Raw genomic sequence first — 24,768 nt, forward strand, 5'->3', positions numbered from 1 at the left:
ATGTAGAGCTGAATAGGAATGAAGCATTGTATTGAAAACAGAAGAATTAAGTGAAGGTTGACCAAAAGAAAGAAAGTGAAAGCTGGCTGTCTATAAATAAATTTTTCAGACTAAAGCCCATCATACTCTGCCCAGGCCTCAAAGACAGAGATTCCAGTCAATTGTTCATTGCCTCAATCCGAAATATGACTGACCAGCCTAGGCTCTCCAGATATTTGAAATTTTACAATTTGAAAAGCACAGCTCAAAACTAAAACAGACCCTGCAGAGAAAAATAAGGAAGAAGAAATAGCCAATTTAGGAAATGAGTAATTATTATGACCACCAATATAGTTACCTCAGGTTTGAATTTACGTCTACACTTGCAGGATACAATAGGCCAAAACCTGGTATAAGGCTCAATTAGATTTGTAGAGAGATACAGAACAGAAAACATGGCATGTCAATATATCATGTAGATCTTCATTGGAAGTCCTTACAGCTACCAGCTGCTACTTCCTAGCCCCTACAAGGAATGCTTGCACATGGAAGTAACAAGGTTATGTAGGTACAGCATAGGAAAATCTCACGCGCAATGGGAACTGTTTCTTGTAATGCACATGAGCACAGTTTCCAAGTCCTCTCAAGAGGCACACCAGGTAGCTAAGGCCTGTGTTTTCCAATAGGTTCTTTAGTCCACTTACAGTCCTTCATTTCAGATGAAATGTAACAGTCAAGTGTCATTTTTTTTTTCCAGTAAATTATATTGCTGGTTATGTAGCTGGCTTTCCTCTCCACAATTTTTTTTTCATAATCCAGTACATTTTCAGGGCAACAGTGCTGAGAGAAGGTAAATACAAAGTAGTCTTCACGTGGACAAAGAGGTTAACCTTTTGTTAACTGTATCTTCCCAATAGAAGACTTAAAGGAAACATTAATATTCTCAGAGAGAAGATATTACTCATGAAACAGGAACAGAATTTCATTAGAATAACAAAACAAGACATTAGAAAGTGAAAAAGAGCTTTTAGGAATCAAAAATATGATGTGCAAAAAAAATGGGTAGAGTTAGGGAAACAAAAAATATGGTGTACAAAAAAAATCAGTAGAAAGCCCAGGAAATCTCTATCAGAAGACAGTGTAAAAGCAAAAAGCCAATGAGATGAAAAATAAATGGGAAAAGATTTGTTTAATTAGATGGTCAGTCCAGATGGGCTGACACCTGGCCAGTAGGAGTTCCAGAAAGAGAATACAGAAGCCAAGGAGTTAAAAAAATTCAAGAACTGAAAGACAGGAATCTTCATTATGACAAGACCTACCCAGTACCCAGTTCTATGAATGAAAGAAGACCCATAGCAAGGCACCTGAAAAGGAGAAGACTAAAAACTTTTTATGGAAGAACAGAGTATATATAATGTTTCAGGCATCAGAGTGGCATCTGACTTCTCAGCAGGAAGACTGGAAGCCAGAGGATTTTTAAGTAAAGCCTTTAAAAATCTAAATGAGTTCAAGCCTAGAATTCTGTATATAACCACCAATCAAATGTGAAGTTGAAGTATCTGTTTTCAGATGTACATGACCTAAAATATTCTAATTCATGGACCTATTGGTAGAAATGCTCTATAACAAGATCATAAACAAAAAGGGTGAAATAGAGGATCTAGGAAATGGGATTTCCAACCTAAGAGTAGAATAAGTTCCAGAATGCCAGTGAAGAGAATTTCCAGGCCTGTCTGTGCAACAGGACCAGAGCAGAGCAATCCATATTGGAGCAGGAGGTTGTAGGGTTCCATGATGAGAACTTGCAAGAAAAACCCCAAAAATATAGATGACCTGATGACGTGCTAACCACATGCAGAAGGGAGGAGGGAGAGGTAAGTAGAGAAAATGCATAAGTGAAAAAGTGGTTTAATTATGAACTGTATGGAAAAAAGTACAAGAAAGGAAACATATTTATAGCATACTACATTCCTCAGCAGTGAGTAATATTTAAATAATAATAACAACAACAAACTCTTAATATAGATGTAATTAAGCATTGATATATACATATATTGGAATGATAGAAGGAGGAAAAGAGAATGTACTGAGCTAAAAATCCACATTTATCACTAACAGATTTAATAGTTATTTGAAACTGCTAAATTTAGAATAGCAGAATGTACCTGTTACTTGAAATATGGATGTGTGTTTGTTTGCTTTTTGGCCATGCTGCATGGTTTATTGGGATCTTAGTTGCCCAGCCAGGGATTGAACCCAGGCTCTTGGCAGTGAGAGAGTGGATTCCTAACCCTTGGACCACCAGAGGATTTCCAAAATATGGATATGAATACCAGGGAAAATGCTGAAAGTGGTTGTTCCTGCGTAGTGGAATAATTGTGATTGTGTGTATTTGTGTGTTGAAGAGGAGTGCATAAATAGGAAACTAATGTTTTGTTATGGTTGTTGTTAAGTCTTTTAGCTGATTTGACTTATGTTTAATGTATGTAAAGATAGCATAGCATGGTGGTTAGATAATTAAGATTCTGAAGCCAACTAACCTGGTTTAACCTCTTGCTGTACCACTCACTGATTGTGTGACCTTGGGCAGGTTTTCTTAACCTTGAGCTTTAGTTTTCTTGTTCAATATATGGATAATAGTATCTCATAAAAGTATTGATCAATATCTTAAGATATGTTATGGGTTGACTTGTGGCCCCCCCAAAAGTTATGTTGAATCCTGACCTCCAATACCTGTAAATGTGACTTCATTTAAAATAAGACCCTTGCAGGTGCAATGAAATCAAGATGATGTCTTACTGGAGTAGGGTGAGCTCAAAATCCAACATGACTGGTGTCCTTAAAAGAAGAGGAGAAGAGAGACTCACAAGGAGAATGTAGTATGACAGGAAGAGATTGGAGTGTTGCATGTATAAGCCAGGGAACACCAGCAATTGTCAGCAACACCAGAAGCTAAGAGAAAGACATGGAACAGATTCTTTCCTGGACCCTTCAGGGAAAGCATGATCTTGTTAACATTTTGAACTAATAGCCTCCAGAACTGTGAGAAACTGGGAGTTTCTATTGTTTAAAGTGAAAGTGAAGTTGCTCAGTCGTGTCCAACTCTTTGTGACCCCATGGACTGTAGCCTGCCAGGCTCCTCTGTCCATGGGATTTTCTAGGCAAGAATACTGGAATGGGTTGCCATTTCCTTTTCCAGGGGATCTACCTGACCCAGGAATCTAACCTGGGTCTCCTGCATTGCAGGCAGACGCTTACTGTCTGAGCCACCAGGGAAGCACCCTTCTGTTTTTTAAAGCTAGCCAAGGCAATGGCACCCCACTCCAGTACTCTTGCCTGGAAAATCCCATGGACGGAGGAGCGTGGTGGGCTGCAGTCCATGGGGTCGCTAAGAGTCGGACATGACTGAGCAACTTCATTTTCACTTTTCACTTTCATGCATTGGAGAAGGAAATGGCAACCCATTCCAGTGTTCTTGCCTGGAGAATCCCAGGGACGGGGGAGCCTGGTGGGCTACCATCTATGGGGTCGCACAGAGTCACACACGACTGAAGCGACTTAGCAGCAGCAGCAGCAATTAGTGGTACTTTTTAAAATGGCAGCCTTAAGAAATTAATATATAAATATAAAGCATATAAGCGGTCCTTGAAACATAGTAAGCAGTAAATGTTAAGCATTAGTACTATAACTGTCATAAAAAACTATTTTTAAGACATTATTTTAAAAGATGTTAGAAGTCCTCTTAGGAGAGGTTTATACAAAGTGATATGGCTGTATAGAAGAGGAAGTGGCAGATTCTTCTCATGAAGTGTAGAAGGTCTTCTCAGAGGTACTGACATTTGAAATAGTTTGAGGGCGTTTGCTAGGTAAAGAAGCAGGAAATGATGATTTATGAAAAGGTTTCAGTTCAGTTCATTCACTCAGTCGTGTCCGACTCTTTGCGACCCCATGAATCGCAGCACGCCAGGCCTCCCTGTCCATCACCAACTCCCGGAGTTCACCCAGACTCACATCCACTGAGTCGGTGATGCCATCCAGCCATTTCATCCTCTGTCATCCCCTTCTCCTCCTGCCCCCAATCCGTCCCAGCATCAGAGTTTTTTCCAGTGAGTCAACTCTTCACATGAGGTTGCCAAAGTACTGGAGTTTCAGCTTTAGCATCATTCCTTCCCAAGAAATCCCAGGGCTGATCTCCTTCAGAATGGACTGGTTGGATCTCCTTGCAATCCAAGGGACTCTCAAGAGTCTTCTCCAACACCACAGTTCAAAAGCATCAATTCTTCGGTGCTCAGCTTTACATGTTGTAAGTGGGACTAATTATGCCTTCTGTCTGTCTGAGGGGACCTGGAGCTGGTGTAGATAAATTCTTAGCTATTGGAGAATCAGAATCCTGTGACCGATTTTCAAAAAACTGTGACCATACTTAATGTCTCCAGGCATTAGGGATGGTTGTCCCCATTTCCTGAATCATGTGGCTGCTGATAATGGTTCTACCTCCAGAGTGCATGGTTTATCTGTAACCCTGGTCTGTCTGTGTGAGTACTGAACTTGGTGAGACTCAGTGAGTCTTATATGATCCTGTAATAGATGGCCCTCAAACCTAGCTCACAGTGTTATGCAGACTCATGCATATTAAAAAGGATTTTTTTTGAGGTATAGTTGATGTACAATATTACATAAGTTTCAGGTGTACAACGTGTTGATTCACAATTTTTAAAGGTGATATACTTCATTTATAGTTATAAAATATTGACTATATTCCCTGTGTTGTACAATATATTCTTGTAGCTTATTTACTTTATATGCAGTAGTTTATATCTCTTAATCCTGTACCTCTATCTTGCCGAAAGGGAATTTCTTGAAACCAAAATGTATTAACTCTAAAGAGAAGTTGCACACTAATTCCTGTTCAGTCAGGTACAGGCAGCAGGTTGGAACTAGAGCTCAGTAGAGTGGTTCACTATTTATTAACTCCCCCTTGTTATATGTCACTAAGCACTGCGCTAAGTATTGGAGGTGCAAATGTGTGTAAGAGATAGGACTATCTTCCAAGAGCTTCAGGCTAGTGAGGAAACGGACAGTAAAAAGATAATTTCAATACTATGTAATTATATGCTTTGATAGAGGTTGCAGAAAAGGTAATACATGTTTATAAAGAAGAAAATCTGAGATTAGGGCCCAGGGTTTCCCTGGTGGCTCAGACAGTAAAGAATCTGCCTGCAATGCAGGAGACCCAGGTTTAATCCCTGGGTCAGGAAGATCCCCTGGAGAAGGGAATGTTTACCCACTCCAGTATTCTTGCCTGGAGAATTCCATGGACAGAGGAGCCTGGCAGGCTATTGTCCATAGGGTCACAGAGTCAGACATGACTGAGTGACTAACACTTACACTACTGATATAGAATAAAAAATAGTCCAAAGCAGTAAATTTTTATCTCTTTAGTTACCAAAATTGGTAACATAAGTTGCAGTGCTTTTTTAAGATATAGATAAAAATCAAGTTTTTAGTTAAAAGATTGAAATATAATGACACTTATTTAAAATCTATAAAAAATAAAATATATGTTATGCTGAATAACTGTTTTATGAGGGACACAAATCACTAATTTAAATAATCATAGATAATTATGAAGGATTAAAACTAATTCCATTTTTAAAGAAGAAGGAAGTTTGGTTTTAGCAATTAGAATAATGACAAAAGACTGAGGCAAGTATTAATAGAAATATTTAATTACTTAGGGAATAAAAATAATGTGAATACTATGAGGTTCTTATGTATTTAAAAAAACAGACAAACAGGGTTACTTTCCTTAGGCATTAGTAGATAAGTAGAGGAAGTCTGGAGAATAAATCTAATTTATTCTTATTTTAGCAGAGCACTTGATAGTCTAATTTTACTTAAAAATTAATTTAAGTTGTTTTGGATATTTGCAGTGTTTATTTGATTAAGAGCTGAGTGAAATACAGTACCATACAAAGCACAGATACAGAATTATATTGGTAATTTTAGACAATGAATTTAGAAAATAAAATTTATAGGTACTGCATGTGCTATTTGTATATGTATGTTTAAAGAAAGATTTGAATGTTATTAGTTCTTTACTCAAAAGAATAATTAGTCTTTACTTTTACTGACTAGTTTGTTATCTGAAAAGGGAAAATTTTGGAGTAAAGCATTACTATTTAAAGGTTCAATAATATCGTTTTCTTTTTTAGATATTTGAATGAAGCAAAGATTTATTTTACATTGTGATTTTCATTTAAGTTGATGTCTAGGTGAAGATTATCTTTTAAATAACGTGTAGAAAAGTCTGAGATGTATGGTAATTCTGTGTGTTATTTTTCAGAAAGAATTCTTTGTAGAACTTGGCTTAACTACAGGACAGCTGGGTATAGATGACTCTACACAAGTGCCTCCTGGTTAGTATTTCTCCCATATGGCATATAATAAATGAAAATGAGAGTTAGGTTAAGGTTTATCTTGTCATTTCCAAATTAATCTAGTAACTTTTTAATATCTGTCAACTAACATGCTTTGTGCCTCTCCTTGGTTACTATTAATTATTGTATAGAATCTTGTATATTTATTAGCCTTCAACTAGATATTGTCTTTTTACTTGAGGGTCTTTAAAACAACTTTGAAAACCCCTAGGACATACACAAGTCATTTTGTTGGTAACATTTTCATTGGCAGCACTCATGGCTCCCTTTATTTGCCGTCACCATCTTTATTATTTTTCATATCACCAAGTTAAATGAACACTGACATTCTATCTTGTATAAACAAACACAGGTTTTAAACTTGGTGTGTTTTCATCTAGAACATTTCCCCAACATCTCTTTTCTTGTGCCTAAATGCCAATATTTTCATAAAAGACTGGATTAATATTTAATCATAATAAACAGGAAGTAAAAATTGACTTAAAATGTGGAAGGTCTATATTATTGTACTAATTATCATAGACAGGAGCCATGGGGCTGCTCTTGTCTTTTCCTCTGCCACTGGCTACTTGTGTGACTTGGAAAAGTCACTTTGTATTTTGGGACTTGTTTCTTCCACTGTAAGATAAGGAAGTTGGCCACTTATTATTGTTGCTAATAATAATAATAAAAAACAGTTATTGAGCATATACTATGTGTTATATGTGTTTTATATATAAAACAACTCTAGATGTAGCTATGTTTTATTATCATTTTAAAACCTTTTTTACTGTATAATGCATATAGGAAAGTACATGTGTCCTAAGAGAATGGCTCAATAAATTTTTATAATTGGACACTCTTATTAAATTACCACCCAGATCAATAAAATGAAGTCCTTTCCTACCCCCTTTCAATCTTGATCCCCTGTGTCAAAGATAACCACTGTTTTTACTATTCAAATCTCATCTCTTGCCTCCTCATTCTGTCCTTCCCCCTTCTGCCACCTCCATCCCCACTTCCACATACACACATGTTCTCTGTCTCTAATCATATTTGAAAAACTGCTGCAAATTTTTCAAGTGTCTAGATTGACGACTCTGCCTCCACTAAATCTCTACGTCATCATCATCATCACCATCCTTGTGTGTTTATAGGATTTCAGCATATCTTCAAGTTCCTTTTTGGTAAGGGTTTCTCTATGCTCTTCTGTGTGGCCCTCAACATTGTCATCAGTTAGTTATGTCAGAGAAATCTCCCCTACCAAACTTTCCTTGAAACATTCAAAGTATTCTTGATTTCCGCATCAATATTGGGGAAGTCCCCAAGTCACTGATTGCTTCATTCCAGAATGGCCTCCAGCATGCATCAGGCTTTAGGGCATCTACAGCCTCTGCAGTGGGCAAACTTGCATCTGCAATTGTGAAGCTCTTTCATAAATCGCTACTGAGGCGGCTGCTGCTGCTGCTACTGCAGGCAGGGTTAGCATCAAGGGCAGCGGGGAACCTTTTGCAAGTGAGGTGGATGTAAGTCACCTGGATGGACTGCTGCAGCGGTGACAGAGAGTTAGGAAACAGGAGCAGCCTTCCACATTCTCGTTGGTGAAGCAGAGAGATTGGGGTTGACCAGGAGCATTCTCAGCTAAGAGGAGGACCTTGAAATGGCAGCCCCTTCTCTTCATCCCTTTACTATCAGGAATGAAGCACTGGTGGAACCTCTCCAAGAACAAAATGGCCTTCACCCAAACCTTCTCGTATTGCCAGAACATGGGCCGGCAATTTTTGTTTTTGTTCTTGTGGGCCTGGGGATTGCTTGCTCAGTAGATGAAGCCTGGCTTGATCACATGACCTGCTGCATTACCACACAGCACCAGAATAAGGTGATTTTTCCAGGTCGTGAACCCTGGGACTTGCTTTACATTCTTATGGAAATAGGTGTTATTGGGCATCTCCTTCCAGACCATGCCCACTTCATTACAATTGAAGATCTGCTCTGGAAGATAGCCTATCTCTTCTGTAAGTTTTTTGAGCTCTTCTGGGAACGCTGAAGCTGTCTCTGCATTAGCCAATGCTGATTCTCCCATGATCTCTAAGTTCTTGTGGTTGCAGCACTTCACAAAGCTAGCCAGCCATCCCTTGTGAGCTTCAGACTCCATTCTCCTCATCCCCTCATAGTGGTGCTCACAGAGGCTAAGTGCTTTTTCACACCTCATCTTGCTGTCAACAGGAATATGCTTCTGTGACATGTCCTCCAGCCACACACTTAATACCTTTGTAAGCATTTTACCATGAACCAGAGACCATTTTTGCAATTGTAGGGGCAGCACTAATACTTCAGCTTCTTTCTGCTTTATTTTGCAAATGCTTGGTTCATTTTTACTGACCTTATAGCTTTCCTTGGCAAGCAGCATGAATCCATGACATGGTGGGAGACTACAGCAGGGTATGCCAACGTCAGTTCATTCACATGAATTCAAGTTTTGCTTTTTAGAACTTAGCACACAGCAAATTCAAGATTTGTTTTTTGGAATTTTCTAGAATTTTTTAAAAATATTTCAGTCTGAGGTTGGTTGAATCCACAGATGTGGAACCTACAGATTTGGAGGGCTGACTGTATTACAGTAGTGCTGCTGTGAGTATTCTTGTGTAAGTCTCCTGGTACATATAGGCAGACGTTAGGATTCATAGTGAGAGTAATGCTGCTAACTGTTGTAGGGTGTGCATACGTTCAGTGTTCGTAGGTGTCGCCAAATGGTTTTCCAAGGTGGTTGGACTGATTTACACTCCTACCACCTTTGTATGAGAAGCTTATTTGCTCCATTTCCTTTGCATTTAGCCATTGTGGTGGTTGTGTATTTCATAATGGTTTTAATTTCATTTCTCTGATAACTAACATGGTTGAGCATTTTCTCATACGTTTATCGGTCCTTTGGATTACCTCTTTTGTAAAGAACCTGTTCACATCTTCTGCATATTTGCATTGGATAGTTGTCTTTTTTAAGTTGACATACTGGGAGTGCTTTCTGTGTTCTAAGTACAAGACCTTCACTGGATAGATACATATTGCAAATATATTCTCCCACTCTGTGACTCACCTTTTCACTCTCAGTGATGTCTTTGATGAACAGAAGTTTCTTGGGTTGAATATGACCAAGTTTAGGAGTTTTGTTTTTTTTCTATTATGATTGGTACTTTAAAAGCAAAATTTTTTTTTCCCCATATAACCTTTTAAAATGGCATTTTTATAGTGGGATTACCCATATAGTATTAACGCTTTTATTAGGTATGCTTTCATGCTAGTTTAGAGTGGAAGTAGGGGTTTGCAAATGAAGCTGTCAATAAGTTTTGTTTTTAGGGGAAAAAAATTAAAGATGAATTGACAGAAACTTGTGTTATGAGAAGGTATTTTATACTATTTTAACAAAGGAAGTTAGTTTATCAATTTTTTTTCTGATTAAATATACTTAATTTTCTTTTAATTTCTATAAACTTCAAACAACTTAGAAAAAAGACTTTTCTACGTATATTCTTATAGTTTCCTGTAGAGCTATTCCAGCTTTGAAAATAATTAGAAGCATCAATACTAGAAAAATACACATAATATTATTCTAAATGTGGCTGATTATATTTGTGTCTAAAAATGTTATTTTATCATTTTTAGAGCTTTTTGAAAATGAGCATGTACGTATTGGGCAAAAAGGTAAGCTTTTTAAACATTTTAATTGGAAGATAATTGCTTTACAATGTGTTGGTTTCTGCTGTGAAATAACACGAATCAGCTATTTAGTATACATCTCCTCCTCTTGAGAAAAAGATAAGCTTTTGATTAAACTTATTTTAACTTCTAAAAATGAGACAGTTTTAAGTAAATGTCTGCATCATATGCCCTCATCTGAAATTTAATCCCTGAAAAGCTAAAGACCTAAAAAGGAATCATAATTAACAATGTAGATAAAACAATAGGAATCTTTATAAAGAGGGGAAATGCATCACTTTGGCTTTATCAATAAACAGCAGATAAAGAAGTACACAGATGATTCACTAAAAAACAAAAGATAAATGCAGCTACACATTTCTCAAGGGTATTAGCTTAATCCATTCAACAGTGGAATTTCATTTTAAAATCAGAGTCAGGTTCTCTCTTTGATATGCCCACACCCTTCTCATTAACGTTAATAGGAATATGCTCCTGCATCAGGAGAAAGTGATGACTGCCACGCTTCCTGGTGACTGTTCACAGTGGCAGGACTTAATAACTGAGCAGCTGTCAGCATTCTGGAGGATAAATTTTCCCCATCTTTTGAAGATTCTTTTCCTTGTTTATATAAAGCCAGTTCAGTCTTTGAAATATGAAGTGCAGATAAGTCTTTGTGTCAGAATGAACCTTCTGACAGTTATATTATCATGGTCTAATCTCCTTAGTTCAATTTTCAGAATCTAGAGGACTGTATTTATATGATTTGATATTTACATTAAATATAATTGCAAGTTAAAGGATATGTTTCATCTTTTTATTTCAAAGGGTCCCTTTGTTTCTTTTGGTCTTCTCATTTTCATTTAGTGTAAGGTTTTTTCCTTTTTCTTTTAAGAATATAAGAAAACAGTACTGTTAGACAAGTATTAGCAGATGTCTAGTATTTCTTCTTTTGTTTTTACTTTTTTATATTTCGGTTTTATTTGTTTTGGAAGGGGACTTAATTTCTAGATTTAATAGTTAATATTTTCTTTAAAATAAAAATTAAAACAAAAGGATAATATATTAATTTTGAGAACTTGACCACTTCTGAATAATTTGGAGCCTTAAAATGTTATTGGATCCTTTGTGTTTTCAGTTCTTAAAAAATTCCTCTTTTCTGTTCATTGTCCTGGAGAAGGAAATGGCAACCCACTCTGGTACTCTTGCCTGGAAAATCCCATAGACAGAGAAGCCTGGTAGGCTACAGTCAATGGGGTTGCAAAGAGTCGGACACGACTGAGCATCTTCACTTCTTCACTTCTTCTGTTGATTTTGGCAGATAGTTAAAAGATCATCTAATAGAATGGATATCTACATTTGTAGAATTCTTAGTCGTAATACTTCAGATAGCATACTACTTCCAAATACTAGAACATTCATGACTGAGTAGAATATGCTTAAGAAATTTATGGTTTCTGTAGGTATGATTTGATGTGATCTTCAAATCCAAAATTTATTATATATATGCATCATTAGTGGCAGATCCATGAAACTATAGTTAAAGCACAGGAATTCAAGGTACTTACAGTAAAAAAACTTTCAGATAAGGTAGGAGGTGGAGGAGCCTAAGGCTTAAAACATACAGGACTGTAAATAAGACCACATCAAAAATCAGAGAGTAAAAGAAGATTGCCAAGATATGTTTTAATTATGTAAGATACAAAGATGAAATGTTAGCTTCCTAAAAATAATTGTAAAGATTTCAATGTATTTCTTACATTACACATTTTCTAATGAGATTCTAATATACTTTTAACAGTTTTAACAGAACAAGATAGTGCTGCTGCTCAACAGTATATCAGACAAGGAAGTCCCACAGCCCTGAGAGCTGAACTATGGGCTCTCATTTTGAATATCTCCAGTCACCCTGAGGTAAGAAAAAGAAGGATGAGCCAAATTTGATATTTATTCTTCAAAGACCCGTGTTTCAAAACAGAAATATGTTTTCTTAGTCTTATATGTATCCCCTTTTTAATTTTCAAATTCACTGTAGTTTAGAGTTCTAAGATAAGATTAATACATAATTTAATCACTATGTATTTAATATATATGTTTTTATTATTAATAATTAATTGGATAGTGTGAACCTATACCCAAACAGTAAGTGTAGGGTTGGCCAGAAAGTTCATTAAGGTTTTTCTGTAAAGATCTTGTAGAAAAATCCAGTGAGCTTTTTGGCCAATTCCATACAATTGTAATAAGTGGAGTCTACCAGTGTAGGTCAGTGAGGATGTGTGGTGGAACTGGGGATTAGAACAGGGTGAAATAAAGACAGACTGCTCAGTGTATGTGAATGAGTACTTTGTCCCTACAGTTACTTTGAAAATATGCACCATTTTTATAGTTCTAAAAATTGACATTTTATGTGGGAATGTTATTTTTCTAAGTATAAGAACATTTTATTTTAGGAAATAAAATGAAAATGAAGAGAAATCACCAACAGACAGGTAATAGATTCAATAAAGAAAAAATATGTAACACATTCTTTTTGAAATATTTTAGAGAAATTTTTTTTTGCTTAAGCCCATTGATCTACAAATCATTGATTTAAATATTTTAATAAATAGCAAACTAATAGTTATAGCAAACTAATAGTTCACTAGACAGTGGTTAAAAACATGGGTTTTCTTTGAAATCATATGACCTAGTTTCAACTCCTAGCTCCCCCAACTTATTTGAAATAAGTTGCTGAGTGAGAAAAATTTCTTCAAGCCTCAAGTTACCTATGCTTAAATATGGGTAATAATTTTTATATCATAGAGTGGTTATGAGAATTAAATAAAATGTAAGTCTTTTATTAACCCAGTACCTGATGTAACAGGCCACCACTGATGGTAGCAGTAATAATTATATATTGCATATAACTGTAAATTAATCATAATTTATAATATGTAATAATTTAGGCACATATATTATAACTATATACATATCTAATTATACACATATATTAAAATTACATATAATAGTGATAATTATTAATAAATTAGTTATATAATATTAATCATACATCATAATTTATAATAATGCTGTTTTTAAGAAAATCAAGCACTAACATAAGTATTATAAAAGCTATACCTCTGGCCTTCGCAAATTATGTATGTGTGCTTATGTGTGTGTATGTGCATGCATATATATGTGTTTTAAATCTCCCTCTGTAAACAGCACTATCAAAAATCACTTGCTTCCTTTTTGAAAGAATAAGCTTTGTGCTTTATTTTAGAGCAATTTTAAACCAAATGATACTGCTGATCTTTTGAGGTGACACTTTAAAAGTAACAGTTGACAAAACAGTTTAGAGTGTACTTTGGGCCTTTTTTTAGTGCATCAGCTCTTGTAAAAGAGGTAGTAATTCTTGTTCTGATCTGACTGTGTAGATCAGAGTTAGATCACCTACCAACTTCATCGACCAGCAGCTAAGTTAACAAGTCCTGTCTCTGCAGAGGAACTACTTCCATTTCAAAAATAGATTTAGAATTTTTCCAGAAATATCACTGTAGAATAAAAGTAGTAATCCAAAATAATGATTGTTATAATGTTCAACAGCTGTTTTTACACTTGCATTCTGGAGTTAATAATGATCTTGATTTTCTGTACTCAAAATGACAGATCTGTAAATAGAAATTCATATCAGAAAGGCAATCTTGATTTTATTGAATAAAACACTTTCTATACCTTACACTTTTATATTCACTGTAAAAGTGTGACCTGCACACACTATAGCAACTCCAAAATAATTGTTTAGGTGGTATATTAGAGGAGGGAGAATACTTCTTACAAAGAATTCTTTATCAGAATGTTTTGTTCAATTACTTTTCAGTCACTTAAAATAAGGTACACATGCAAATGTATCATAGTTAAGGAGATACATAAACAGAATATTTCAAATTTCACACCCATAAACCTGTTTTAAAAATCTTACCTTCTTAGAAAGACTTGGTATTTAATGCTTTGAGTTCCTAGCAGTTAGTTTATTTAATACTTTTATTAGAACATTATTTAACTTTGATTTTTTTCTCTTTTTAAGAAAATATGTGATAAGCTTAAAAGCGTTGTCTTTATATATTTTCTATAGATTTCTGGATCAAATATCCATATTTAGCAAACATGCATATTTAAATTTTTGCTTAATTTCAGTTTGCTAATTAAAAGAATATAGAAAATTTTCTTTTACTTTGCTCTAAGTTCTTACTTACTGATAAAATAGTCAAGATGAGTATTAACATTTAAGATTTCCTTTAGTGATTTCACAACAAGGTTCTCCACAGCCTGACCTAAAGATCTCCAGCAATGCCTGATCATCCTAGATCTTTCTGGTCACACTTACCTAGTCTTCCCACTGTCTGTTTCTGTCCTTCACTCTCCTCAACCGCTGCTTTTCACAATCTTAGTAAAAGATATTACTTTCTCTTAACCAGAGAAAACATAAGTCATCAGAAAGAACTTATCCAAATTCTTTCCATGAAACCTGTGAACTTTCTACTTTTATATCTAAATCATGTGAAAGAAAATTCTATGCTGAATGCTCCTACTTTCTTAATCCCATAATCACTCAATCTACCTTATTCTGGTATACGTTCTACCAAATAACGATAACTGTCCTAGCTAAAGATGTCAAGAACAGTGGACGCATTTTAGTCTTTGCATTTTACTGCATTTGATACTATTATCTACTCTGTCCTTGAAATATTCTTGGTCTTTAATTTAGTTCATCCTTTTTTTTAGTTATTTCCCTCTTTTTTGTTTTTTTTTTTCAAGTCTGCATTTGGGTTCCCGTACAACCCTCAAGTGATTGTGTTTTTCAGAATTCAGTTTTGATCTTCTTTTCATTCTGCACATTTTCCTTAGACTGATTCACCAATCATTTCTTTCTGTAATGGCTCCAACTCTGTTTTCAATCAATCATTGTCTTAACTCTAAAACTTTTATTTCCAGTTTCCTACAGAACTCTTAACACATGATCCAAAAGTATATCAGACTCATGATGTCTAAAAGAAAAGGCATAATCTTCACCTCAATGCATTTATGGTCATCCAAGAAATGTTGAATTGTCTCTCTACCATTCTGTTCTCTCCCTGAAAAAAAAAAAAAAGTCTCAGACTTTTCTCTTGTTGGATACTCTGCTCTTCTCTCATGTGCAGCTTATTCCATCACCTTTCCTGAGAAAGCTTCCTCACCTTTCCTCTACCGTGCCTTCTCCCGACTCCATCTCTGCTACTGTTAGATACTTCCTTCTTTTCCCTCCTGCCATAACCAGGGCAGGAGCAAGGACTCAAGTCAAAGAAACATATATCATACTTCTTACTTTATTTGTCTGACTCCCTTTCTAGATTGGGGCTTCCTTGGTGGCTCAGATGATAAAGAATCTTCCTGCAGTGTGGGAGACCCAAGTTCAATCCTTCGGTCAGGAAGATCCCCTGGAGAAGGAAATGGCAACCCACTCCAGTATTTTTGCCTGTCAGACATGACCAAGCAACTAACAAGTTCACATTCTTTCTAGATTGAGTACCTGGGGACAGGAATTGTTTTCTTCTTCACCATCTTAATGTCAGTATCTTGTACAGTACCTAAAAATGATAGGCTCATCTAAATGCTTACTGAACAATTAAGTATAAAATTTTAGGACTCTTTGTGAGTTCTTTGATTTTTTAAGTATATATTTTCTTCTTCTCTTTAGTTAAATGGATAGTCTAAGTCTGAATAAAAGACCAAATAGATACATATACTAAAATTATTGTCTGATGCTAAAAATTTGGGCTACTTTGCTTTTCAAAGATTGCCTTTATAATCATAATTTATTGCTCTTAAATGTCTATTTGCCAGAGCTTATACAAAGTACTCTTTAAATATTCTATTATTGGTGATTGTTTTATTTTATAAATTGTTTTCTTATAATGTCTTTGTCTGCTTTTAGGGTAATGGAATGAATTAAAAGGTATTCCCTCTGCTTCTGTCCTATGAAGGAGATTGTAGAAGACTGGCAGAATCTCTCCCTTAAATGTTTGGTAGAATTCACCAGTGAATCACTCTGGGCTTTGTACTGTCTGTTTTGGAAGGTTATTAATTATTAAATGAGTTACTTTAACAAATCTAGGCCTATACACATTGTTTCTTCTTGTGTGAATTTCAGCAAATTTTCAGCAAAATCTTATTCAAGTAATTGATCCATTTCATCTAGGTTATCAAATCTGTGGGCAGGGAAGTATTCCTAGTATTCCTCCATTATCCTTTTAATGTTCAAAGGATCTTTCACTTCTGATTTGGGTAATTTGTGTCCTTTCTCTTTTTTTCTTAATTAGCCTAGCTAGAGGCTCATCATTGTCTCTTGATCTTTTCAATGAACCAACTTTTGGTTCCAATGCTATTTCTCTATTGATTCCTATTTTCAATTTTATTTATTTATGCTCTATTCTTATCATTTCTCTTCCTCTGCTTACTTTCAGTTTAATTTGCTCTTCTTTTCCTAATTTCCTAAGGTAGAAACTTAGTTTGTTTATTTTAGGTCTTTCTTGTTTTCTAATATATGCCTGCATTTAATTCTATACATTCCATCTAAGCATTGCTTTTACTGCATTCCCCAAATTTTGATGTTACCTTTTCATTTAGTTCAAAATACTTTGAAATTTTTCTTGAAATTTCTTCTTTGACCCATGTGTGTGTTGTTTAATCTCCGTGTATTTGGATATTTTCCAGTTATCTTTCCGTTATTGGTTTCTAGTTTAACTCCACGGTGGGTCGGAGAGCAGACACTGTAGGATTTCTATTCTTTTAAATTTGTTAAAGCCATGTTTTATGACCCAGAATGTGGTCCGTCTTGGTGAATGTGCCATGTGAGCTTGAGAATCATGTGTGTTTTGCTGCTGTTGGATGAGGTAGCGTATAGGTGTCCATCATATCCAGTTTATTGGTGGTGGTGTTGAGTTCAACTTGGACCTTACTGATTTTCTGCCTACTGAATCTATTTCTGATAGAGAAATGTTGAAGTTTTATTTCAATTGGAAATGCATGATTTATTTTATAAATGATGCTGATAACCATCCTTCTGAAAGAAAACAATCAGACCTTTGGCTTACAAAATATTAAAATAAATTCCAGGTAGGTTATAAACATGTAAATTTAAAATATCAATTTTAGAAAAAATTAGGAAAATATTTACATAAATATGTGGTGTAGGAGAGCCTTGCCTAAGGCAAGCAAGAAAACCTAAATCCATAAAGAATTTTGAAAAATTTGTCAGTGTATACCATAAACAAAAACAAAACATATTAATATGAAGAAAAGGTATTTGTAACCCAAATGACAAATGTTAATCCTCAGTATAGATAAAGAATCTGACAGATTAATGAAATAAATGTAATCTAACAGAAAAATACGTAAACCATGGAAGTGAAAGTTCAAATGGCCAATAAGCATATGAAAGAAAGTCAACTTTATTAGTATTTGAGAAAGTCTAAGTTAATACAACAGTAAGATAACCATTATTTTTACCCATGGAAAAGTGAAAATGGTGAAAGTCGCTCAGGAAAGGCATATGTGCATGAGGATATTTATTGTAGTATTTGTAGCAACAAACAACTAGAAACAACCTGAGTAGCCATCTATAGGGGAATGGTTAAATAAATCATAATGTATCTGTAGTGCAGTTTTAAAAATATTAAAGTTTATGTGTTGATAGTTATTTAAAAGACAGAGAGAGATGACCGTGATACATCACTAGAAACTGAAAAATAAGTATAGTATGATTCCATTTTATGTTAACAAACAACAGCTAAAACCCTTAAGTATGATTATATATTTATATAAGCATGGAGAAAAGTATGGAAGGATATAAATTACAAATAATGTTATTAATACAAATATAAATAACATGAGTTTCTTCAGTGTGGTGGGAGGGAAGAAAAAAAGAGTATTTTCTTTATCCAGCTCTAGATTGTTTCACTTATTTTAATGGTCATATATCAGTTTGCAATTTTAAACTTTTTACTTTTAAAAAGCAACATAACTCTAAACAGCTTTTCTGCTACGTTCACTAGGAAGCATTAAAGTATAATATTATGCCCTTTGCTAGCTGTCAGGATTGGTGTTTGAGTTGGGTGCTGTTCCTACCTTTAAAAGTGTTCTTTTATTCTAACTAAAGAGGTAGATTTAATAAATATAATAGAAGGTAAATAAAATAGTAAAATAATTTTTCTTTAGGTAAGAAATCAAAACATAATGAATGAGAACAAAATAAAGCTTTTTAATTAAAATTAAAATTTTAATTAAAATGACTAAAAATAGCCAGCAAATTCCCAGATTATCTTTATGTGATGAGCATTTGACTCAAACTAGAGAACTGTGTATCAAGCATTTTTTAAAACAAAGAAATTTTCTGCTCTGATTGCTGTGGCCAAAACTTCCAAAACTATGTTGAATAGTAATGGTGAAAGTGGGCACCCTTGTCTTGTTCCTGACTTTAGAGGAAATGCTTTCAATTTTTCACCATTGAGGATAATGTTTGCTGTGGGTTTGTCATATATAGCTTTTATTATGTTGAGGTATGTTCCTTCTATTCCTGCTTTCTGGAGAGTTCTTATCATAAATGGATGTTGAATTTTGTCAAAGGCTTTCTCTGCATCTATTGAGATAATCATATGGTTTTTATTTTCAATTTGTTAATGTGGTGTATAACATTGATTGATTTTGGATATTGAAGAATCCTTGCATCCCTGGGATAAAGCCCACTTGGTCATGGTGTATGATCTTTTTAATGTGTTGTTGGATTCTGATTGCTAGAATTTTGTTAAGGATTTTTTGCATCTATGTTCATCTGTGATATTGGCCTGTAGTTTTCTTTTTTTGTGGGATCTGTGTCAGGTTTTGGTATTAGGGTGATGGTGGCCTCATAGAATGAGTTTGGAAGTTTACCTTCCTCTGCAATTTTCTGGAAGAGTTTGAGCAGGATAGGTGTTAGCTCTTCTCTAAATTTTTGGTAGAATTCAGCTGTGAAGCCATCTGGACCTGGGCTTTTGTTTGCTGGAAGATTTTTGATTACAGTTTCAATTTCCGTGCTTGTGATGGGTCTGTTAAGATTTTCTATTTCTTCCTGGTCGAGTTTTGGAAAGTTGTACTTTTCTAAGAATTTGTCCATTTCTTCCATGTTGTCCATTTTATTGGCATATAAATGTTGATAGTAGTCTGTTATGATCCTTTGTATTTCTGTGTTGTCTGTTGTGATCTCTCCATTTTCATTTCTAATTTTATTGATTTGATTTTTCTCCCTTTGTTTCTTGATGAGTCTGGCTAATGGTTTGTCAATTTTATTTATCCTTTCAAAGAACCAGCTTTTGGCTTTGTTGATTTTTGCTATGGTCTGTTTTGTTTCTTTTGCATTAATTTCTGCCCTAGTTTTTAAGATTTCTTTCATTCTACTAACCCTGGGGTTCTTCATTTCTTCCTTTTCTAGTTGCTTTAGGTGTAGGGTTACGTTATTTATTTGACTTTTTTCTTGTTTCTTGAGGTATGCCTGTATTGCTATGAACTTTCCCCTTAGGACTGCTTTTAAAGTGTCCCACAGGTTTTGGGTTGTTGTGTTTTCATTTTCATTCGTTTCTATGAAAATTTTGATTTCTTTTTTGATTTCTTCTGTGATTTGTTGGTTATTCAGCAGCGTGTTGTTCAGCCTCCATATGTTGGAATTTTGGCTACAGCAATCAGAGCAGAAAAAGAAATAAACGGAATCCAAATTGGAAAAGAAGAAGTAAAACTCTAACTATTTGCAGATGACATGATCCTCTACATAGAAAACCCTAAAGACTCCACCAGAAAATTACTAGAATTAATCAATGATTATAGTAAAGTTGCAGGATATAAAATCAACACACAGAAATCCCTTGCATTCCTATACACTAATAATGAGAAAACTGAAAGAGAAATTAAGGAAACAATTCCATTCACCATTGCAACGGAAAGAATAAAATACTTAGGAATATATCTACCTAAAGAAACTAAAGACCTATATATAGAAAACGATAAAACACTGGTGAAAGAAATCAAAGAGGACACTAATAGATGGAGAAATATACCATGTTCATGGATTGGAAGAATCAATATAGTGAAAATGAGTATACTACCCAAAGCAATTTATAGATTCAATGTAATCCCTATCAAGCTACCAACGGTATTCTTCACAGAGCTAGAACAAATAATTTCACAATTTGTATGGAAATACAAAAAACCTCGAATAGCCAAAGCGATCTTGAGAAAGAAGAATGGAACTGGAGGAATCAACCTACCTGACTTCAGGCTCTATTACAAAGCCACAGTTATCAAGACAGTATGGTACTGGCACAAAGACAGAAATATTGATCAATGGAACAAAATAGAAAGCCCAGAGATAAATCCACGCACATATGGACACCTTCTCTTTGACAAAGGAGGCAAGAATGTACAATGGATTAAAGACAATCTCTTTAACAAGTGGTGCTGGGAAAACTGGTCAACCACTTGTAAAAGAATGAAACTAGAACACTTTCTAACACCATACACAAAAATAAACTCAAAATGGATTAAAGATCTCAGCGTAAGACCAGAAACTATAAAACTCCTAGAGGAGAACATAGGCAAAACACTCTCTGCCATACATCACAGCAGGATCCTCTATGACCCACCTCCCAGAATATTGGAAATAAAAGCAAAAATAAACAAATGGGACCTAATTAAATTTAAAAGCTTCTGCACAACAAAGGAAACTATTAGAAAGGTGAAAAGGCAGCCTTCAGAATGGGAGAAAATAATAGCAAATGAAGCAACTGACAAACAGCTAATCTCAAAAATATACAAGCAACTCCTACAGCTCAACTCCAGAAAAATAAATGACCCAATCAAAAAATGGGCCAAAGAACTAAATAGACATTTCTCCAAAGAAGACATACAGATGGCTAACAAACACATGAAAAGATGCTCAACATCACTCATTATCAGAGAAATGCAAATCAAAACCACTATGAGGTACCATTTCACACCAGTCAGAATGGCTGCCATCCATAAGTCTACAAGCAATAAATGCTGGAGAGGGTGTGGAGAAAAGGGAACTCTCTTACACTGTTGGTGGGAATGCAAACTAGTACAGCCACTGTGGAGAACAATGTGGAGATTCCTTAAAAAACTGGAAATAGAACTGCCTTATGACCCATCAATCCCACTGCTGGGCATACACACTGAGGAAACCAGAAGGGAAAGAGACACGTGTACCCCAATGTTCATCGCAGCACTGTTTATAATAGCCAGGACATGGAAGCAACCTAGATGCCCATCAGCAGATGAATGAATAAGAAAGCTGTGGTACATATACACAATGGAGTATTACTCAGCCATTAAAAAGAATACATTTGAATCAGTTCTAATGAGATGGATGAAACTGGAACCTATTATACAGAGTGAAGTAAGCCAAAAAGAAAAACATCAATATAGTATACTAACGCATATATATGGAATTTAGAAAGATGGTAACAATAACCTTGTGTACGAGACAGCAAAAGAGACACTGATGTATAGATCAGTCTTATGGACTCTGTGGGAGAGGGAGAGGGTGGGGAGATTTGGGAGAATGGCATTGAAACATGTATAATATGTATGAAACGAGTCGCCAGTCCAGGTTCGATGCACGATACTGGATGCTTGGGGCTGGTGCACTGGGATGACCCAGAGGGAGGGTATGGGGAGGGAGGAGGGAGGAGGGTTCAGGATGGGGAACACAGGTATACCTGTGGCGGATTCATTTCGATATTTGGCAAAACTAATACAATATTGTAAAGTTTAAAAATAAAATTAAAAAATAAATAAAGAAATTGTATTTCAGGAAACATAGGTTTGAACACCACCCTGCCATGGCTGCTGCATGCATCAGATATTCTTCTCTGTCCCAGGTGATCCTGTCCCCTAGCTCTTACTTGTTTGAGGGACTGTCTTCAGAAAGAATCACACAGTACTGAGGGAGCCAAGCAGTATTTGGTAGAGGTGGAAACCAGGGCTAGAGTCCCCGAGAGATGGATGGAGGGATTCGGAGAAACGCAGGGATCAGCTTGTAGTAGTCAGATGATATTTCCATCTCTCTTTAACACAGCTACTACCCACTTAATCTTGACCTTTCTCAATCTTTATTATGAACACCTGACCAACTATTAGCCTGTCCCTTAACTGGATTACATCTTACCTCCTTCCTCCCACTTTCTCTTCTTCTGTCTTTTCTTCTTTTTCCTTACCCCCTTTTCTCTCTTTCCTGTCCTTCCTCTCTTATTCTTATTTCTTATTCTTTATTAAATGGCTTCCCTTGTGGCTTAGCTGGTAAAGAACCTGCCTGCAATGTGGGAGACCTGGGTTCAATCCCTGGGTTGGGAAGATCCCCTGGAGAAGGTAAAGGCTACCCACTCCAGTATTCTGGCCTGGAGAGTTCCATGAACTGTATAGTCCATGGGGTCCCAAAGAGTCAGACACAACTGAGCAGCTTTCACTTTCACTTAACTTTCAGCCTAATCTTATCACTGTTTAGAGTTAATTTGATATTCTAATATTTTTTAACTGATTTTTTTTTGCTAAAATTTTACTAATTTCTTTGCAATTAAAAAAATTTTATTTTATATTGGAGTATTGTTGATTAACAATGTTGTGTTAGTTTCAGATATACAATAAAGTAATTCAGTTGTGCATCATATACATGTATCCTTTTTCAAATTCTTTTCCCACTTAGATTATTACAGAATATTGAGCAGAGTTCCTGGTGCTATAGCTGATTTTTATTTAATTTTTAAAAGCCTTGGCTCAGATTTAAAGTGCACTACTGATTCTATTGACCAATGTCATTAAAAGTCCTGAACCCTTATCATTGTCCATTAGCCAGATGATATGAGAATGTTTGACATTATCTCTTAAAAACTTACATACTTTTCCAACCTATGTTTAAATCATGTACAAGTTAGCTATATAGCATTCTGTATAGTTACAACCATTTTATTTTGAACTAAAAATGAAAAATTAAAGACATTTTTTTCAAAAAAAAATCCTGATTTTTTTTTTTTCATATGCTATATGATAGCTTTTACTACCAGGGATGATTTAGTATGCTTAAATTTTTTTATTTTATAATAATTTAGATATTAGAAAGGCAGTATAGAGTAGTCACTCTGGGTTTTTATATAGGTTCTGGGGGTTTCCTGGAATCAAATCTTACTACCTTTGTGGCCTTGAACAGAAAGTTACTTCTTTCTCTGGGCCTCAGTTTCTCAAATGTAAATGGGAATAATAATCATTGAACAGGTTTATTTTGTTGATATGAGATTAAATAGAGTAACATGCATATTGGGTAAAACAGTTCCTAATAATTAATAAATACTACATTTGCTATTAAAGTTAAATTACATTTAAATCAATGTAGCAAACATTGATTAAATACCTACCAGGTACCAGATTTTATCTTAAGGGATGGGATTAAGTCTGTTTATTGATCATCAGCTATTATCCAGGCCTAGAGACTCTAGTAATAAAATAAAGCCCTTATTCTCTTAGTGTATATAATACTATTAATGATCATTATTTATTAAAGTTTGAGGCTGACTTTATAAATGATTGACTTTTAATGTTTTTGTTTTTCTTTTAAATCTAGGATATTTTATATTATGAGCAGCTTAAGACAAATGTGATACAACATGACCTTTTGGTGGACAGTCTAATTTATAAAGTAAGTGAAACTGTAAGTTTTTCCATTTCGTTAACATTAAGCAATTATCAAGAGTCTTCATGTAGGTACTGCACTATCTATGATACATATTAACCTTGAAAAATAATTTTAAGTGATCATTATACTTAGAACGATAAGGTTGACCTTCAAAATCTGAGGTTTCTATTCAGTGTTATCTTTCACTTTGCAACTGTCTTCACAATCCTTTCTTGACCCTCCCGTATATTGATTAAGTGAGTGATATTTCTTGTCCTTATAAATTACAATTTTCCACTCAAACTATACAGAAAATCTACTAAAAGAAAAAAAATCAGATTATGGATTTCTTCATCTTATTTATCTCACAATTCTTTAGGGCCTGCTTGTTTATTTTATTATATTGAAGTCACAGCTTATTTTTCATTTCTTTTGATTTCTAGACATAGAGTTAAACACATCTCAAGTTTTATTTCCAGGCATCTGTTATTGAGAGTTGAGATGTAGATGCTAAAAGCATGGTATAGGGTTTGACTGATTCCGGATTCATAATTGGGTTGTTTAAAAGACTTGGATTTTAGATTTAGAACTTGTAAGATAGAGGAGAAAGGGCATATTATTCCAGACCTCAGAAACAGGGGAAAGAAGACCCAAAGATTTGTCTGGGTAGAACATAACAGAAGTTAATAATAACAGTGACTGCTAGCGTTTAATGATTGCTTTCTGTGTGTCATACAATGCTCCAGACTCTTTACATAGATTAACTGATCCTGACAGCTACCCCAGGGGAGTATTTGGGCTATAAATGATAATTCTTTTTTTTTTCCTAAAAAAAAAAAGTTGCATTCTACAAGATCATGCATTAAAAATAATAGAGCTTATAGGAAAAATAGGGTTGGGGTAGCTTTTGCAACTTTATAGCCAAAGTGCTAACAGAAACAATCATTG

The 24,768-nt window shown here is 34.9% G+C and overlaps 1 protein-coding gene across 3 annotated transcripts in view; it reads left to right on the forward strand.

Annotated features, from left to right (window-relative positions):
* TBC1D19 (TBC1 domain family member 19) overlaps positions 1–24,768 on the forward strand; it is a 157,225-nt gene that overhangs the window by 63,329 nt on the left and 69,128 nt on the right. For all 3 annotated transcript variants that reach the window (XM_070372240.1, XM_070372239.1, XM_070372241.1), the window contains 4 exons: positions 6,326–6,398; positions 10,059–10,097; positions 11,893–12,005; positions 23,770–23,844. In XM_070372240.1, the coding sequence (XP_070228341.1) occupies positions 6,326–6,398; positions 10,059–10,097; positions 11,893–12,005; positions 23,770–23,844 (300 nt within the window). The remainder of the gene's footprint in view (positions 1–6,325; positions 6,399–10,058; positions 10,098–11,892; positions 12,006–23,769; positions 23,845–24,768) is intronic.

Source organism: Bos mutus, chromosome 6 (genome assembly GCF_027580195.1).
Source record: "Bos mutus isolate GX-2022 chromosome 6, NWIPB_WYAK_1.1, whole genome shotgun sequence".
In the NCBI taxonomy this organism is placed as follows: domain Eukaryota; kingdom Metazoa; phylum Chordata; class Mammalia; order Artiodactyla; family Bovidae; genus Bos; species Bos mutus.